At 32.8% G+C, this 20,197-nt stretch overlaps 1 protein-coding gene across 10 annotated transcripts in view; it reads left to right on the forward strand.

Moving 5' to 3' along the window:
• The window catches only part of LOC124432107 (dopamine D2-like receptor), a 143,348-nt gene that overhangs the window by 114,835 nt on the left and 8,316 nt on the right, over positions 1-20,197 (forward strand). For all 10 annotated transcript variants that reach the window (XM_046980696.1, XM_046980699.1, XM_046980697.1 and 7 more), the window contains 3 exons: positions 13,429-13,541; positions 15,918-16,170; positions 16,694-16,794. In XM_046980696.1, coding sequence (XP_046836652.1) covers positions 13,429-13,541; positions 15,918-16,170; positions 16,694-16,794 — 467 coding nt within the window. The remainder of the gene's footprint in view (positions 1-13,428; positions 13,542-15,917; positions 16,171-16,693; positions 16,795-20,197) is intronic.

Below are 20,197 nucleotides of genomic sequence, written 5' to 3' on the forward strand. Positions count from 1 at the left end.
GGATTCGTATCTCTCTCTCTCCCTACCTCTCTCTCTCTCTCTCTATCTCTTTCTAATGCACATACGAACTCCCTTTCCCTTATCATTCGATCCAATCTTTACGAAATGACCGGAATTTCATCCCCGAGTAATTCGTTCCTCCTCGGATAGACGTTGTCTTTTTTCCTTTTTTTCTTTTTTTTCTTCTCCTTCTTCTTCTTCTTCTTAACGTTAAATCTATCTTTGTTTTACGAGTTTGTCAACGAATCAAGAAGCTCTAAGAATTTACTTGGATTCCGTTAGAACAATTGAAATTCTTTGTATTTTTCCCAGAGTTTTTAATTTAAAGAAATAGCGATCGAATCATGATATCCTTCCTTTCGCTTTAACCCTTCCCAGTTTGAAAGTAATACCAAACTGAAAATTGTAAAACTCTAACTGTAAACCTTCGTGAACTCGTATACTCGTTCGATTTAAATTCGGATAAGAGTCGGAAAGTCTGACCGAGTCAGAGGCAAAGTTAAATGAAGAGAAAGGAAGTTTTGCAATGGAACACGATCAACGAGTTGATGAATGGGATTTACAGTATCTTACCTAATCTCTCTCTTTCTCTCTCTCTCTCTCTCTCTCTCTCTACTGTTTTGTTTTTTCTATTTCTATTTTTCCTTTATTTTCCTTTTGTCAACATTATCCATTATAAATCTCAATTTAACGTTATATTTTTTATTGCATTTATATGTAAAAACGTAATGGACTTACGTAAGAGCACTAGAAATACATACATGCATATACACATACATATATATATATATATGTAGAGTGAAAAGATGAAAGAAGAAGAAGCCTGCATAATTTTCAAATAATTCATAGGATATAACATTTGACATTTGAACGTGTCAAATGTATCTCGTTGTACACGATTTTCCTCGATTGATCATTCTTGCATATCAACATTCAAAATTCCCAGAGGAATTCTCGATTAAAGATTGATCCAAACAAATAATATCCGTCGAGCTGTCGTACTGTTTGACGAAGGTTTATATGTCGTTAACGATCCTTAATATGGGCTTAACATGACTTCATCTATCCCCGTAACTTCGTCATGAAAAAAAAAAAAAAAAAAAAGAAAAAAATAGGAAAAATGCTTCAGTAATCGTCCGGAAAATCGATTTAGCTCGTTAGCTTTTTTAAGATTCAATCAAATTGCCAATTAGGTCGCATTAGTATTTTAAGGATAAACTTTATCTATAGGTATATTAGATACGTGTAGGTAGATGTCTGTATATATTTTATGACGTTCACCAGGCTATAGAAAGAGCTTTCAAATTTCTAATTACCTTTTGACATTTTCTATAATATACGAACGTCTGGTTTATGATTTAGATCATTACTCAAGTTAGATGTTAGTATTAATACTCGTACTATATAATATATAGTATTAATATAATATATAAGAGAGAGAGAGGGAGAGGGAGAAAGAGAAAGAGATAGTATATATTAGTATATTATAGTATGTTAATATTAATATTGTTATACAATATAATACTGATAATGTATAATATATTATAATATTAGTTTATATATTTAGTTCGTAAAAGTGTGTCGCTCATAGAATTGGAAATATTCTTTCGTCGATATTCATTTTACAATTGAATAAGACATTTGTTCTATTAAATGGGACATTTCGATGGTTAGGAAACTTAAAAACAAGGGTGGTAAAGTTTAAACGATACGACTTATTTTGAGAACGGAATACATTAAAGGCACCGACGGCTGCCAGCTGGCTCGTACCGCAACGAAAGTGCACGTTCGGTATAAATTGCATGTACCCTAACCAAAATTACCCTAATTACGTTCGCGAAGAAATGCACAGACATGGGCATGGTCTACGAGTTTCGTAGACACTATTATTTAACTTGTCTAAGAATATCAACTGTGTTATATTAAACGATTTATTTAATGGAGAAGCGAAGGTGATTAGAAAATTTGAAATTCGGCTTTAGAACATTGAGAATGCTATTAAATGATTATCATCTAACCTAAATAATAAAGTGATTATCTCAATGGAGATTGTAATGATCAACTCGATTTTTAACATGCATAACATTCCATTAGTCGATGTGCATCTGATCTTCTCTTTCTTATATGTGTAATGAGCTGCTTCACATTTGTATTTGTTTAAGAGAGTCTCATGAACTACTCTCCGAGCTCTTCCTTTTGGTCCTGAATATATTTTACGCATGCATTTCGTTGCATTATGCAACAGTATTCCGGCGATTGAATCTCGTAACGCTTCTTACTTCATGTTTCTCTCTCTCTCTCTCTCTCTCTCTTTCTCTCTCCAATCGAAGTTCCCGAATTAATTTCACATCGATGAAAGTATCCCCGAAAGATCCAAATTGAAAATCATAAATAAGATCTTGATTGATATCGACGAATAAGATTACAAATATTTTCTTTGCTTTTTTTTCTTCTTTCTTTCCTTCTCTCTCTTTATTCCGAAGGATTGATAAAAACAAAAAAAAAAAAAAAACAAAAAAAGAAAAAGTTTCCGTCCATCTAATCAAATTCATCGCTATTTTGATTAATAGAACTTCATAATAAATTCAGGATACATTCAAGATTATTTTCATTCCAAATGTTCCATGGGATATATCTCGAAGAAGATTTCTTTGAAATGAAGGGACGAGGGGCTGGGGCGGGGTGTGGGGAGGGAAAAGGAAAAAAGAAAAGATTGGAAAATCCTTTTGATCGTATCGAGATATCGATATAATATTGGGACATTCTTATCGAACCCTCGAGAAATAACGTAAAATTGTAGAATTTCCGTATTATATAACAATGACTATCTTTCGTCATGATAGAACGAACTATGCGAAAGCTTTGTGATCGTCTGGATTCACGCCAAGTTAACGTAGATACGTATTTATCTATATCTCGAAGGAATGAGCCCGAGACTGAGTTTCTCTTATTATAGTCTTATAAATATACTATGACTATTTCCCATATAACTGTTACGAACAACACATATATGAATCTGTATATGTGCATAGACACGTATACGGATACAAACGCGAATACTCGATTCGACTTAACTACTTTGTCTCTTCTCGGGCGAGACACATCAGTCACGTGTGTGCGTCAGGCGAATAAGTAAATTTAATCCTATCTTAGGTAACTCAAGTCCTAACTCTATGTGTCGGTATCGTGGACTCTATGTGTCTTCTTGCATTCAATCCCTGTCCCCTTCTCAAACCTCTCCTTCTCCTCCTCCTTCTTCTCCTCCTCCTTCCAGTTCCGTCCTAAACTCTTGCTCACCCTTTAACACCCCACGACGAAGGACGAATTTCCTGTCGTAACTCAAGCTACGAATTACTTGAATTACTCTGTGGCTCGTCTTACACGTGCTAACGAATATTCGAACGTGTCGTTCGGTATTTCCCATCGAACGTGAAGATCTTACTACTTAGAGTATAGTAGAGAATAATAGTATAGTATAGTATTCTCTTTGTTACTACTATCATCAAAAGAAGATTTGATCTAATATATTCCAAGTAAGATCATCGTCAGAGAGAGAGAGAGAGAGAGAGAGAGAGAGAGAGAGAGAGATTTCTCTACATATGTACATAACTATATATAACTGTACTCTTGCATTTGGGCATAGAGTTTCGAGCAAAGTTTGCGATATGAATACTGATGTTACAGTTCTATGGAATTAACTAACACGTAAGCTAGAATCAGATAGGAATTAGGTAAATGATAAAAAGGACGAAATCGTTTTTGCGATCGTATGTGGCAAGTAAATGTGTATCGTAAAATTAAAATGAAATGGAAAATTTGTCAATCTTTCGTGAAAAGACAGGTAATTGGATAAAAGGTAATTATGAAGATACGTAATAATGCTTTTACTTTATTCGTATGAATCAATAAAGGAGGAGGGAGAGAAAGAAAGAAAAGTTAAAGGAAAAAGCTTTCGAAACAGATCGCAATTCTTTTCATTTTTTTTGTTTTGTTTTTGTTTTTGTTTTCCGATACAAACCGCATCCTCAAGAACAGGTAATATCCAGATAGATCGAAGAGGAAGAAGTAAAGGAAGAAGAAGAAGAGAAGAAAGGGAAGTCTCGAAAAGCGATGGTTCTTGAAAATGAATACCGTTGATGACAAAGAAACGGTCCTGACCGTTTCTCGCTTTGTGCCATGAAAATACGATAGATGGATAGATCTCTAATAGAATCCTGTATGTCTGGGGAGCTTAACTTTCGTGAGAAAAACAGAGCTTTCCTTCTCATGAAAGAGATCTTTTTCTCTCTGAAAGAGGAAATGGAAAAAGCGTAAGTGGATGTTTCTAGGAGGATCGAGAAAATGGGAAAGGGATGTTCCGAACACATAGAAAACTGGGACATAATAAAAATCTCTGATCGTTAAATCGGAAAAGTTTAGGTATAAAAGGATATCAAGATTGGAAGTAGTTTAAATTAACTCGATACTAAAACCATTTCGTACCGATTCTCTTTATCGTAAAATCACACATACACATACACACACAATATGTGTGTGTATGCGTATGTGTTACATTAAATGTGATTGAATGACGAAGGAAGATGTGTTGAGACAACGATCCGCATCGATGCGGTTATGTTCGAACGCATTCAGAATATATTTCGTTTTCTCCAAACGCGTATACTGAATATATTTGTCTAGGTATACGAAGCACGTTGAAAATGGTAACGAAGAAAACCTGATCGTAAAATAAAAAAAATGCACATCTGCCTTCTTCGTGGATCGATCGATAGAAATGAAAACCAATAGAAAATAGAAAGAATGGAGCATGTGAAGAAAAGAAAAAAAAAAAAAAGAAAATAAATAAATAAAAGAAAAAATAATCGACATAGATATTGCAATTGCATTAATTTTCAAAGACTTTTATTTTAAATTAATTTCAAACAAAGGCAAATATATTTAATCCTCTATCTAAATGTCCTTGGGAATTCGTTAATTAACACTGAGTTTACTGCAATGCGGCCCTCTAGAAAATCTCGTATTTCCTAAATCTATCCCTTGGTAACCGACAAAGCATTTCCTATTTTCAAATCCTTTTACATTTTTCTCTTCTACGTAAAAGACTTTTATCTTCGAGTTACAAATGATAAAACCCGTATTATCATTGGGAACACTAAGTTGTACATTTAAATAGACATTCGTTAAATATTTCGAAAGGTTGAGAATGACTATGATGGTAATGGTCGTGGATGGGGGAAAAGGGAATGTTTAATTTGAGATTTTGCAAATAGCAAATATAAAATTCTCCCTTCGAGATTTCACTAAAAAAGAATACGTTTCCTTTCACAATGATTTTCCACTAATGTACTTTGGCGAACCATTAGAATTCATTTCAACTAACTGTACGAAAGGACGTAAATGTCGGTCTTACCGTTAAAGTTAACGAATTTTTCTTTTCCTTTTTCTTTTTTTTTTCTTTTTTTTTTCTTTTTTTTTTTTCTTTTTTCGAGTTATAAAACTTCACTGTAATGTTTTTCTCGTAAAAGGGGGTGGGAAAGGAGGAAAGAAAAGAGGAGAGGAATAAGAAAAAGAAAAAGACAAAGAAGAAACGGATGGAAGAAATTATTCGTATCACGTATATAGACTTTCTCGTGATTAAAATAAAGATTTTTCCTTCTAGTAAGTAATGCTTCAGCACGCTAGAGAGAGAGAGAGAGAGAGAGAGAGAGAGAGAGAGAGAGAGAGAGAGAGGAATTGTTGTAAATGAGAAAAGTTTAGGTTTCGAAAATTATTCATTTGGCAATTAAAATCGATTACACGTCGATAAAAATTTCTTAAATTTTCCCATGCGTAGAAGATAATACCTTAGGCGAATCGTCAATCAAAAAGCTCTCGATTTGCGAATACAAGACTTTCCATCACCCTCGGTAATGGCTTTTTAATGTCATTTTGGCGTAGACCTCAAGTCTACCTCTATACTCTCTAGAGATTCTACTTCCAAAATTGATTGCTTCCGTAACATCTATAGAAGAGAAGTTTAGCGGTCTCGAAAGCGTTTCAAGTTTTCCATTGGAATTATTATTATTAGATCGATTAAAAGCGTTACAAGGGATAATATCGCGAATGTATAATATTATCTTTGAAGGATTGGGGGGAAAAAAAAAAGAACGAAAGAAAGAAAAGCAAAGAAATGAGAAAAATAAATCAAGGATGAAAACGAAAATATATATTAGTATCGTTTCGTACGAAGAGTTCTTCGATGGAAATTTCAAAATTTGCTGGCTGTTGATGAGAACGTATAAAAAAAAAAAAAAAAAAAAAAAAGAAAAAAAGGAAAAAAAAAAAACAGAAAAGAAAAAAAAGAATAAGAGAAGAAAAGAAGAAAGATTAGAAATTAAACGCAATTTCGTTTTTACATTAGCATCGAATTTGATTAATCGATAAGTCTACTACATTATTTTTTTTCTTTTTACCTTTTTTTTTGTGTGTGTGTGTGTGTGTTTGGGTTATTTCTTTTCTTTTTTGTTTTCTTAAAGAGGAATCGTCGGTGGCGGCGCAATGAGAAAGTTTCGAAACGACAGGGACGTCGATGGTTTAACGATTGAAATTTTCGAACTGTCGTAACATTCGTCGTAAGTGCCACGGTTAAAACTTTTCCAGGCTCTTTTAAGAGCACATTCTCGAGGTTCCAAGTGAGAGAGTAAAAGTACCGATTGGATCACGAGGAATTGGTTGAGACAAGAGGAAAGGAGATGGAGAGGATTCCTTCATTCGGAAGAAGAAACACCTGTAGTCCTCGTCGAGAAAGGCCGAAGGAACTCGAATGCAATTAACTGGCCGGCAATAGGATTGAGAAGCCGAAGCGTAACTTGGACTACTATCCTCGATCGATCATCCCTTGAAATGGCCAAGAACTTACCCTCCGTCAAGTTATCCCTTCTTCGTCTAGTTATTCTTCGGATTTCTTTACTCTCTTTCTCTCACCCTTTCTTTTTCCCTTTCTTCCTTCGAACTACTCCATTGACCATTAAAACTTAGTATTTCTTTTTTCTTTTTTTATCTTCGTCTCTCCCTTTTTCTCTCTCACTCTTTATATATATATATATATATATATATATATATATATATAGTTTTTAAAGTTACTATTTACTCCTTTACTTTTATTCTGCCGTTTCTAATATATTATATATTATTAAAATTGAATAGTACGTTGTATATTAATCTGATTTTAATACATATAAATATTGACTATGCTATAATTTAACTGTATAATAATATATATATATTATTATTATTATTATTACATTATGATATTGAAGTATTATTAACTATGCATTAATTTGATTGACTATATACAAACTACTACTGCAATTAAATTATCCCAAATATTGCAATTGCATTCTATTATATAATAATACTATTCCTAACAACGTATATTTATTTGTAATCTTCTTCAATTCCCTCCTTTCTAATCGCATAAATCTATTACCATAAATCATTTTCATTGGTATATAGTCAATCCTTTTCTTTTTTTTTTTTTTTTATAGAGTTTGACTACAAGGAAACGCTATATATATATATATATATATTCAAATTAATTATTAATATTATCTCAATGAATTATTCAATCAAGGTTTCCCCTACCTCCCTACTCCTCTTCCATCTTCGTATCATCCCTATTTCACTCCTCCACGATTATATCAATACCAAATCAATTTTAGCAACAGCATCCCATTTCTACGATCCCGTAGCACGTTCCTATATCGCGCGTCATTGGATTACGAGGGATGAGTCGCTCGGTATACTACAGCCGCTCGATACGAGAATTAATAGCAGCGCTACTATCCGTTTAAACGTACGACACGATATTCGATATATCCAACCTGGTCCTTATTAATAACAAGAATTTCAATGATCCAAGTCAAGATCGTAAATGTTCAAAAAATAATGTTTACTTCTTTTTACATTTGCACGTTGTTTATGAGTAAAAAAAAAAAAAATTAAATAAATAAATAAAAAAAAAAAAAAAAGAAAAGAAAAGAAGAGAAGAGAAAAAATAAACGATGTAAGGAACGATTTGATCAGTGCAAAAATTTTCACGTTTTAATGAGCGATTCTTCGAGACATTTCTTTTTGTACGTTTTACAAATACAAGATATATAAAGACGCACACACACACATACACACACATGTTTATATAAATATATATATATATATATATATATATATATATATATATGCATAAAAAATTTCAATAGCACAAAATGAACACAATATGACTCTGATTGATAATACCATTGAGAAAGAACATCCATCGAAAAGAACGAACAATAAATTTCATTGCAAACTTTATTTCCTTTGCAGATACGATATTTTCATGCTTTCCACAATATAAAGCATCAAATTATACCGATGTCTCCTGTGCAATAAGTTTAACTATGTATATTGAAGCTGGTAAAACTGAACGCGTTTTATGATCAGGATGTTTTCTTCTATACGATATTAAAGAATTATAGAAAGAGAGAGCTAGAGAGAGAGAGAGAGCCCTTTAATCTGTCTACTAATTACTACGTCCGATATTGAAAAAGTAACACATTGAAAAATTAGTAAGGTATTGTTAAACATAATCATTCTTTCATTAATGATCTAATATAATCAATAACGAATATCGAAATATAATACGGATTAAATCGAGACTTTATATTATAATATTGTATATACGTATTATTTTTCGAACGAATTCACATCTGAAATCTTCAAAGAAAATATTCTCCTTTAAAATTTCTCTTTGAAATTTTCATCAAATATTCGATTAATACTCGTACTTGTACAGCATATATATATATATATATATATATATATATATATATATATATAATACATAGATGGATAGATAGATAGATAGATAGATAGATAGATAGGTAGGTAGAAGCAACGTGAAGATTGGTGGACTATACTAGGCGGCGTCTTCTATAAAATTAACAGGAGCACCAGTATCGGTTAAGCACTCGATACTGGGTACTCGAGCATAGTCAAGTACGTAACTCACGTGCGTGTGAGTTTGTATTGGTGTTTAGTGCATCTACCTGAATATCTTTAGTGCCCAAATGCATTCTGCTTGTAAACAGTGTTGCATATAACTAAGTACTCGATCACGTTATGCGCAACGATCCAATACGTTATATGGAGTAGATCGAATTGATTAGACAACGGTTTCCCTCTGAGAAGCTGTTCCAAGAGAGAAACCGCGAATGAGACAAGAATGATGAAGCGAGAAAGAAAGAGAGAGAGAGAGAGAGAGAGAGAAAGAGGGAGAGAGAGAGAGGAAGATCGATTAATAGAAATGCTATCGAGAGCATAAATTCAAAGGAAAACCTTCTAACTGTGTTATTCGTCTTTCAAACTCAAGTTCCTTCTTGTCGTTGTTCTCGTTATTGTCATCCTCATCATTGTTGTTGTTGGTTTGTTTGTTTGTTTGTTTGTGTGTTTGTTGTTGTTGTTATTGTTGTTGTTGTTGTTGTTGTTGTTGTTGTTGTTTGTTTCGTTGTTCCTCCGTATCGGAATAGCATTGTATTCGAATTAATTACAGGCACGGAATGACACCTACTGTGTGTGTCTGCAATTAATCTCTACCCATTGATAGTCGACTTGGACGGAAGAGTGATTCTCTCTAGGGTAGTGGTACTTACGCTAGGAATATCGGAACAACTCGTTGGACTCGGATGTTTCTATTGTTCAAATGCTTCTACGTCGAGCCTATCTCTAATTCTCTTCCATTCTATTCCTTCCTAATCCCTTCTATCGTTTGTTACGATGTACATGTCGTATCAAAGCGATCGAAGGGGAACGAGGCCTTCGTTTCAAATATAAATACAAAAGGAAAGAAAAAAAAGAAAAATAAATAAATAGAAAGCAAACAAAAAAAAAACAAAAAAAAAAAGAAAGCGAGAGAGAGAGAGAGAGAGAGAGAGAGAGAAGGATAGTATCTCTATCGTATTTTATCTAACGTCGAGTAAAGTTTTTTAGCTAGAAGTTTATGGCGTTGCAGTTTCTCTCCCCTAATACGTTAAACGAAGCATGGTTAGATTATTCGTCGCTCGATAGCTTCGTTTCCCTTCGTCGACGAAGGGATTCATACTCCTGTATACTTTCTAAACGGACAACGTTGCCAACGATGCTTTAGCTACGTTACATGGTATAATTATCGTATGAAGAGCGAGAGAGATAGTGCAAAACAGAGAGAGAGAGAGAGAGAGAGAGAGAGACAGAAAAGTATGTATCCCAGGGGACAGCACAAGATACTTAAACGTTCTAGTTAGATCTAGCTAACATAGTTCTTCTACTCGTCGGTTATATTTTCGGTAATATCCTCGGTAACATACGTCGCTTGATTTTGTCCTAAAATCTCAACTGACGTAGACAGGAGCCACGTCAGCTTGTATACTTCGCCCCGGGTCATGGCAGTAACGAGAACATAATTAACGAGGACGTCGTCGTACTCGTAAATCCACGCGATCAACTCGTTTCCCTCGTTAAGCTATAAAATGTGGATGGCCAATCAAAAATGGTTAAAACTGCCGACAGTCCATCACCTATGCTCGAAACTTTTGAATTTAGTTTCTTTTCTTTTCTTTCTTTCATTTTTTTCTTTTTCTTTCCTTTTTTTCTTTTCTTTTTGTTGAAATCGCGCGATACTTAACGTGAAAAAAAGGAGAAAGAAAAAAATAGTTGACTTTTTATTATTCGTTCGTACACGTCGTTGACGTGTGTGTGTGTGTGTGTGTGTGTGTATGTATTGCCTCGTAAAAAAAGCAAAATAGAAAAGAAGGAAAGAATATTGAGAGAAATACTATGTAAAAAAAAGAGAAAAAAAAAAGAAAAAATTATGCAAAATACGCATGCATTTTGTGGAAGGAGTGAGATAGGGAATAGGGGGGGGGACAAGTGGTCGTGAACCATATTTAAATTGTCGAACGAGATATATATACATACGTACGTACATTCGTACATATGTATATAAACAAAACGAGAAAAATATTCTTTTCTCTCTGACGCTCGGCAACGTTATTTTTCTAACCCTTCCTCGAAGCTTGGTAATTTGAATTAAAAAAAAAAAAAAAAAAAAAGGCGAAAAAAAATCAAAAAAAAAAAAAAGAAGAAGCAGAATAACAAAAAGTAGCACGGCGATTATTATAATATATTCAAACATTTATTATTTCTTTTTCCCCTTTTTTCATGTTCACGTTGTATGAAGTTTTATCAATTGAAAGAAATCTAAATAACTGTATGTAACAATTAAAAAAATGAAGTTTTTGTTTTTGTTTCTTGTTTTAATTTGTTTTAAAAAACTTTAAATCCTTTTATAGTAACTTTGTAGAATATGTATGGTATGGTATAACGTGTACGTAAATTTTCTAATTGCAACGATATAATTTATATTCATTGAAACGGAATGTAAATAGAAAATAGGGTATGTTACTAGTGTGAAAATATAGCGGAGGTCTAATAATATATGTTTCCTTATAATATGCAAACTTACTCGTACGATAGTAATGTTAAGTTAATAGAAATCAGAGTGGGAGGTAAGGTAAGCTCACTGTCACGTTGGCTATGTTACGTTTGTAGAGAAACAAAGGAAGATTTAAATTGAACTAAATTGCGAGATAAAGTTGAATGTATTCGTACGATAGTGTAAAGAGAGAGAGAGAGAGAGAGAGAGAGAGAGAGAGAGAGAGAGAAAATCGAAAGATTCTTTACCTTTAGTGTTTTAAGGAGAACGAGACGTAGAGAATAATGGCCAATTTGCTAGCTGCTTCATGTCTTCTTCGACGAATACGAAGACAAAAGAACACTAATACATTCTCAACAACGATCCTTAGAAAGACTTTCTGAATTGAATTCAATCGAACGGAGTCACTCGAGGTAACGATAGAGTACCGACGTTAATTATGAAGAAAATATCATTCGTCATGGAATGACGAACGAATGACGTAATTAAACGTCCCTTAATTAAAAAGTCAATGAATTAATGCTAATGTAAAAATTTTAAAGAGATGAAAGAGAAAAAAAAAGGAAAAAAAAAAAAAAAACAGAAAAAAGAAAAGAAAAAGAAGTAGGAAGAAAAAGACAATAGTTTATCATTACTTATATGCGTTAACATCGACTCACAACTTCTTACATCTTTTATAATCCAACGTATATTATTTTCTATAATAAGCTCTTCGAAAATCAATAAACTACGCACGTACTAAGACATATTATGTGAGGACAACTTGGATGATAATATTTTTGTCATTTTATATTAAAAATATATGCGATATAATGGAAATAGGTAAAAGGAAAAAAAAAAAAAAAAAAAGAAAAAAAAGAAGGATACTTGGTTATTTAATAGAAATTATTGTTTTTATTTCATTGGATTGTTGAAATTGTTTTAATAAAAGCCAATACTGAAAAATAACGTGTTGGGTTGTTGTCTAGGCATGATCGTTATGCACCGGCGATTTCACAATCGATTTTCCGGATCGTGACTTGAACAATTCGAAAATAAATTTTCCGTCCGGAACACACTACACACGTAAAAAAGATGACGAGTCGATGTTATTCGGCACCTGATGTAGACGCGTTTGCGACATGAAAAATCTATTAATAGGATCGAGAGCGAACAAATAATTTTATTTTACCAATTTCCATATATACATATATATATATATATAAAAGTGTCTTTTTTTTATTTTCTTTTTTTTTCTGCGAGAGAAACAAAATTTCTATTTCTGATCTTGTGTAAAAAAGAAAAAAAGAAAAAAAAAGAAAAAGAAAATTTCTCGTCCTTTTTTTTCTCTACGAAAAAAATTCCTATCTCAAATTTTTCGCAAATTCTTGCTTTTCCTTTCACTTTTTAATGAAAATATTTCCGAAATAGTTTTTCAATCTTTTCGAAAAAAATTCTTGTTTCCTATTCCCCTTTTTTCTTCGTTTTTCTTTTTCTTCTTTTTTTTTTCTTTTTCTATTTTTTTTTTTTATTACTATGAAATAAAAAGTGCACATTTTTCGATCTCACTCAAATTCTTGTATCTTTTCTTAATATTGTATTTATTATTATTACTTTTTTATTTTTATTATTCCTTTAATATTGTATTATTATTATTATTATGTTATATATCAAGTTTTTAATATTATTATTATTATTATTATTATTATTATTTCCATTTTAATTTTTATTTCTCTTCTTTTTTTCAAATGCCTCGTTTATAAACGAAATACTTATTTCCAGAAATAGTAATTTCTTTTTATATCCGGTTATTTGCGAAAACATGTTAGACGTTTCCTTCATTGGTAGAAAGCATTTGAAAGTTCTTATACACTGGGGCGACATTTTCGAAACTTCCAAGTACTTTTCATTTAAACGGATATCAAAGATTTCAGTTTACTAACCGAACTTCTATATTGCAGGTAAACTCGGGCTCGTGGAGTTTGCCAGGCTTCGTTTGCGACTTCTACATTGCAATGGACGTTACCTGCAGTACGAGTTCTATCTTCAATTTGGTAGCGATCTCCATAGACAGGTGTGAGATTTATTGTTATTTCAAGACAAATATAATAACAGACTACTCGCTCTCTGAAATTGTTATTTCCAAACGCGTAGGACAAAATTTGCATTCACCAGAGCGAAACATTTCCCGATGATTGTGAAAACAATCATGGAATTAGCCATGAGGGACAAGGGAAGGGGTGGGGAGGGTTAAGGGTAAAAGGAGGAAAAGGAGGAGGAGGAACAAAGAAAAGAAAAAAAAAAAAAAGAGGAACGAACGAATCCTCGCGATTTACGTGCGACGAATAAAGAGATAGATGCAATGGTAAATGTATATTTCGTGAGAGAAAAAAAAGAAAGGAAATAAAATGAAAAAAAAAAAATCAAATTGATAAGGCTTACGTTTCAATAATGTGAACGTAATTTTTTCTTTTTCTTTTATTATTATTTTTATTCCATTTCATCTTGTTTCTTTTTCTTCCTCTCCTTCTCTCTTTTTTTTCTTTTTCATTTTTCAAAAAAAAAAAAAAAAAAAAAAAGAAAGAAAAAAAGAGAAACTAAAAAGTACGTATTTATTTACTCTTATCGCTTATCGATTTAAAACGCCATCGATATCCAACAGCTTTTAGATTTTTCGAGACGACGTTTCCGTCGTTGATTACTTGTACGTATCCACTCGTCGAATTCGAACGTAAACGAAACTTCTAATGGTTATTTTTTTCTTTTTTTTTTTTTTTGTTATAATCGATCTGATTTTTAGCCTGAAATCGAAACTTTTACGTTGAGATTGGATGTGTCGAAAAAATTGATAGAAGAGTGATAAGGGTAGTTTAAAGAGACGAAATAAAGAAAACAAAAAAAAAATACGAGAGTTGCTAGAGTTTGTCAGTGGATGGAATGGGATGGGAGAGAGAGAGAGAGAGAGAGAGAGAGAGAGAGAGACAGAGAGAGTGTAAGAGAGAAAGGATGGCAATTTATAGACGGTAGACTTTGGACTCGACGTTTATCTCGAGAGAGCTCTCTTTCTCTCTCTCTCTCTCTCTATCTCTTCCTCACTGTCTGGTTCAGTCTGGATAAATTGAATTATGGATGTGAATAACGAGAGAGAATCTTTCGATATATTATCAATTTCGACGATACGACACGATATGGGCACGCGTGAGATAGTTATTAACGAGACGGACATACATATACATGTATTATATTGATCGATTTTCCGCAATGAGACTTTTTGATATACGCATATAAGCTCCCTTGATTATATTATCGAACGTAATAATATTCGTTAAAAATAATGGTATTGAAAATCGTTGATTTGTTAATATTTGATATTATCTATTACTATTTGATACGTAACAATGCTTTTGCTAATTCATGATATTTTCAGTAAAATTTAATATATAATTAAGAAAAGTTTCGAATATTCAATATGTATATATATATATATATATATATATATATATATATGCATTAATTGAAAGGCATATCAAATATATTTCATATTTGATTCGAGGATATTAAATATTTATTTATTTATTAGATAGAACATTGATATTACGAAATTGTCTATGTACATAATAAGGCTATAATATCATTAATTTTTTTTTTTGTTTTTACACGAGATAACGAAAGCTTACCGCTAACGAAAGTAATCCCTTTGGAATTATGTTCGTACGTTTACCTATCGTTGAATCGAATAAACCGACTATTCCAAAAGCTTTTAACAACGGTATGTCATTAAATCGCATAGCTTTATACTTGTTTTTACAATGTAATTTGAATTTGGAATGTTGGATACATTGAATTACAAGTGACACGTTACAAGCTGATTAAAAGTTACACGTGCTTTTGTATTTACCCATTCCCTCTCTCTCTCTCTCTCTCTCTCTCTCTCTCTCTCTCTCTCTTTCTCTGCCTGCCATTTTTACTCATGTTTTTTGATTTCGAACTTTTATTCAAAATTTTATTCAGAGACAATACTTGGATTAACGATTAAATATTAACGGGTACTCAACGTATTCGTTATCGACTCTCGCCACATGAAAATTGGCGTTTATCGACGAACCATTAACGATTTTATATATATATATATATATATATATAAAGGTTAACAATTTTTAACTGCTATTATTCATCGAGTATAGCTGAAGTATAGGCTCTTTAATAAAATAAAAATATACGTATGTCCATTGTGAAATATGGAACAAAAGAAAAGGAAAAAGAAAAAGAAAAAGGAAAAAAAAAAAAGAAAAAAGAAAAAAGAAAGAAAAAAGAGATAAGCAAAATAGGATCTTATCCCTTCATTGGAAAGTTTATTGAACTTTCTCATCCGGAACTTTGTAAATCTGTGTAACGGTATCCATGTAACGCCGACCGAGAGAATCGTTCTCGAAAGAAATTTGAATTGCAGATATATAGCGGTGACGCAGCCGATAAAGTATGCCAAACACAGGAACAATAGAAGAGTGTGGTTGACGATACTGTTGGTCTGGGCGATATCGGCCGCGATCGGTAGCCCGATTGTTCTTGGCTTGAATAATACTCCCAACCGATTGCCGGACCAATGCCTCTTCTACAATACAGACTTCATCATCTACTCGAGCCTATCCAGCTTCTACATACCCTGCATCATTATGGTGTTTCTATATTATAACATATTTAAGGTATTCTCGTCTTGCCACTATTCTTTTCTCTCTCTTTATCTCTCTCTCTCTCTCTCTCTCTCTCTCTCTCTCTCTCTCTCTCTCTCTCTCTCTCTCTCCTTACAGATAGACACTAAACACTATAAACATAAACGCACATACTTTTTCTCATTTATATTTTCATTTGAATAATTACATCGGATAGATTCAATTAACTGTATTTATATCATTGCCAATTGTTTTATGATTTCCCTTTCAAATAATATCATTTAGTTATTAGATTAGATAGTATCGTTAATTAAATAGTATCATTCCATTTTAAGATTTATTATCAAAACGTATGATCAATGTTCACCAACAAAGCAATTCTGGACAATGTTCTAATTATTACGAATTAGTGTAATAGAATTTCTAATTTACGAATATATATATATATATATATATATATATATATATGTATGTATATATATTTATTTGTAAATGATCTATTCTATTTCACTTTAGTTACCGATATTAAATTATACTATTGTGAAATCATTTTCAGGGTCTACGAAATAGAGCGAGAAAAGCTCGAGCTAATCGAAAACCAAATCTGGGAGAAATAAAGCCGGGCAGTATTATAGAGAACATCGCGAACACCCGGAGGTGAGTAAACGTTTGTATTTCGTATCGCGCGATCTATCGTATCGCGTTTATGCGAACTATATTGTATAAATCATCTAACAGTATATCGAAATTCGTCGAAAATTTCGATCATCTAGAAGAATACAATATCGATCTCGTGATCTTAAAATTTTCCATTGTTTACTTTTGCATTTGTCGAGAGTGCGAGCGTTAATAAAAATTTTATATTGAAGATTTTTCAGGAAGGAAAATTTTTTCTTTTCTTTTTTTTTTTTTCTTATATATATATATAATAAACAAAAAATTTTTTTTCCCACGTAATTTATAATACTTATTTATTATTGTATGAAAGAGCTTAAAGAGCTGCATCTATCGCACGCACGCTTATGCACGCAGAGTATAAACGAAGCGAGGGTTACAATTAGAAATGACGTGAAATGATTTAGAAAGTAATTCGCGCGGGACGTGTCCCGATTACGCTTTCGTAAATCGTTGAAGAGAAAGGAAAAGAAAAGAAACGAGAAAGAAAAAAACAAAAAAAGAAAAACAAAAGAAAAAATCAAAAGAAACACCAAAAGAAAGAACAAGAAAAAAAAAACAAAGAAAAAGAATCAAGCACGAGGATAAAAAGAAAGAAGAAGAAAAGAAAAAGAAAAAAAAAAAAGAAAAAAAAAACACGGAATATCTCACTTAAATTCGAGGTGATTTTTTACAGAGGATTTAGATCCGCGCCGAGGGGTCGCGTGGTGAAACTCCGTTATACTAAGGGCAGAGCTCGCTTGGCTATCTCGCGTGTTTTTTCATTTCCCTTGACACTTTACAACTGCGAGTACGTTTCGATTCATTAAGTTGGCTTACGAGTAAATGGCATCGAATCTTTCATAGAAAAGAAATATTCTTCTTGCTTTTTTTTCTTCTCTTTTTTGTTTTCTTTTCTTTCTTTTTTTTTTTTACTCTCTTGAGAATTATCCTATAGTTTTTTTTTTTTCCTTGGATCGCATTCAAAGATTTTATCTGTACGATTTGAAAGTTCTTTTCTTTTTTTCTTTTTTTCACCTCTTTTTACGAGAATCGTAAAATATATTCGTTCTTCTTCTTCTTCTTCTTCTTTTTCTTCATCTGTTATTAGCCGATGCTCGTAAAACTTACTATTATACACGTCAGCAAATACAATATATATAGATGTATTTTTTTTTTTTTTTTAATCTACGATTGAAATTGTGATACGTTACAGGGGAAAAAAAAAGAAGTAAAAAAGAAAGTAAAATAAAATGAAGAAGAATGTAACAAAAGTCGTCGATTAACGCGAAAGAAATTATAACGCGTTAAATCTTTTTCTTCTTCCTCTTCTTCTTCTTCTTCTTCTTCTTCTTCTTCTTCTTCTTCTTCTTCTTCTTCTTCTTCCTTGTTTGAATAAGAGACTTAAGTCATTCCTTGTAAATTTCGTAAGACAGATAGGAAATGTGCCTTGTCTTCTGAAAAATCACCAGCTTAGAGAGTGTATGTATGAGCATTCGCAAAGTAAGATACACGTAACTCATTGTTCATAGTTAAATCGTGTAAAATTACGTTCGATATATACCAAGAGCAAGGTTGATATCGTTATCTATTACTTATTTAACAAACACAGAGAACGGATCTAACATCAAAGTGTTATCGTGCGAATCCCATGGAATTAATTACCGATGCCTCCTCGCTAGGACGTGTTCGTTATTATTTATGGTTTCGTTCCGTAGCTCGCGTTTGTTAGGAGATAGAGAGTACTATCGATAAATTGGACTTAGGTGTTTACATCGTCGGCCACATTTTGCCTCTCTAACTTCGTCTTTCCCCATGGGTTCTATGTATCGAACATAATCTCAGTTTCGTGTTAATCCTTGCCACATTCTCTCTCTCTCTCTCTCTCTCTCTCTCTCTCTCTCTCTCTTTCTCTTTATCTCTATCTATCTCTATCTCTCTTTCTCTTTCTCTTTCATAGATACAAACGCGTATACACATACGTAGATATATACACATACACACACACATAGATTATCCTTAACAAAATTCTCTTCCATTCGACGATCTAGTCTTATCGACGTTGTTCCCATTACGTTATGAAACGAAATTTAGGTCGGCATCCAAGCTCGACCTCTATGGTACTTAACAAAACTTACGATGAGCATCGTCTTTGCCCGGGCAACGTTTAGAGTGTTAAGCGCATTTTCGGAGATCACGAGTTCCTTACATCCCTCCGCGGTGTTATCTACGAAAGGCAAGCGATCTACGTTTTCCTACTTGGAAATAAATTTCATTGGTCGCGGAAACCACAGTGGGGATGGTGGTTTGCCTCTGTCACGCTTTTAATGTTGCTTTCGCTGCTTTCTCTTTTTTACTTATCTCTCTCTCTCTCTCTCTCTCTCTCTCTCTCTCTCTCTCTTTCTCTTTCTTACCCCTTTCCTATCTTTAAAGCTACAAAAAAATCCAAAAATATACAGGTCATAAATAACAAAAATTCGCTTTCCGTTTTGGTATTAAACGTTAACGATTTTGGATATTAGCAAGACGTTCAGTGAATAACTGCTTTTATCATCCATTACCTTAAACGTTTCTCCTAACTTTTCTTCAACTCGATCCATGATAAAGATAGACCGGTCTTAATAACTCAATGATAAAAGTTTATTATATTCATACTAAGTGAATATTAGATAATAAAGCGATTTTCTTTTAAAGTTATGACCATAGTAACGTACATACGTAAACTTCCATTTTCATACGATTATTATCGTTTCGTTCTATTTTAAAACGTCGAATTTATCCAAGAGAGAAAGAAACCAGCGGGAAAAATGATCTCCTACTTTTTTTTTTTTTTTTTATCTCTTCAGGCTGCGCAAAAACAAATAAGAAGAAAAAAAGAATGGGAAAAAAGAAGAAAAAAAAAAAAAGAAAAAGAAAAAAAAGAAAACAAGATTATAAAATCACGAAAATATCTATATTTTGTGTCGATCCGAACTCATACTCAAGACACTATCGCTATCTTTTCTTGAGCTCGACCGTAGGCATGAGTTAACAGGGGTTATTTCATTTCATATCTTCGTCGGAAGAGTCGTAAAACGTGAAATCGTTTTCGCTGAGAAAGAAGGTCGCGTTTAACGTGTTGGAAAGAGAAGAGGTTGTTCATAGGTCGCATGATAGATGTCCTTTTTCTAGTTTAGCCGCTGTATGTTGTACTCTTTCTCTCTCTCTATCTATCTATCTATCTATCTATCTATCTATCTATCTAACTCTATCTCTGTCTCGTTTTCTCTTCTCTCTTCTCTCTCTCCTCTCTCTCTCTCTCTCTCTCTCTCTCTCTCTCTCTCTTTCTTTCTTGGTGATGACTCGACGCTGGCAGAACGATGGAAAAAAAGGAAAGCATGATAAGTGTAGAAGCTTTTCTAGAAGG

Source organism: Vespa crabro, chromosome 23 (assembly GCF_910589235.1).
Source record: "Vespa crabro chromosome 23, iyVesCrab1.2, whole genome shotgun sequence".
Lineage (NCBI taxonomy): Eukaryota > Metazoa > Arthropoda > Insecta > Hymenoptera > Vespidae > Vespa > Vespa crabro.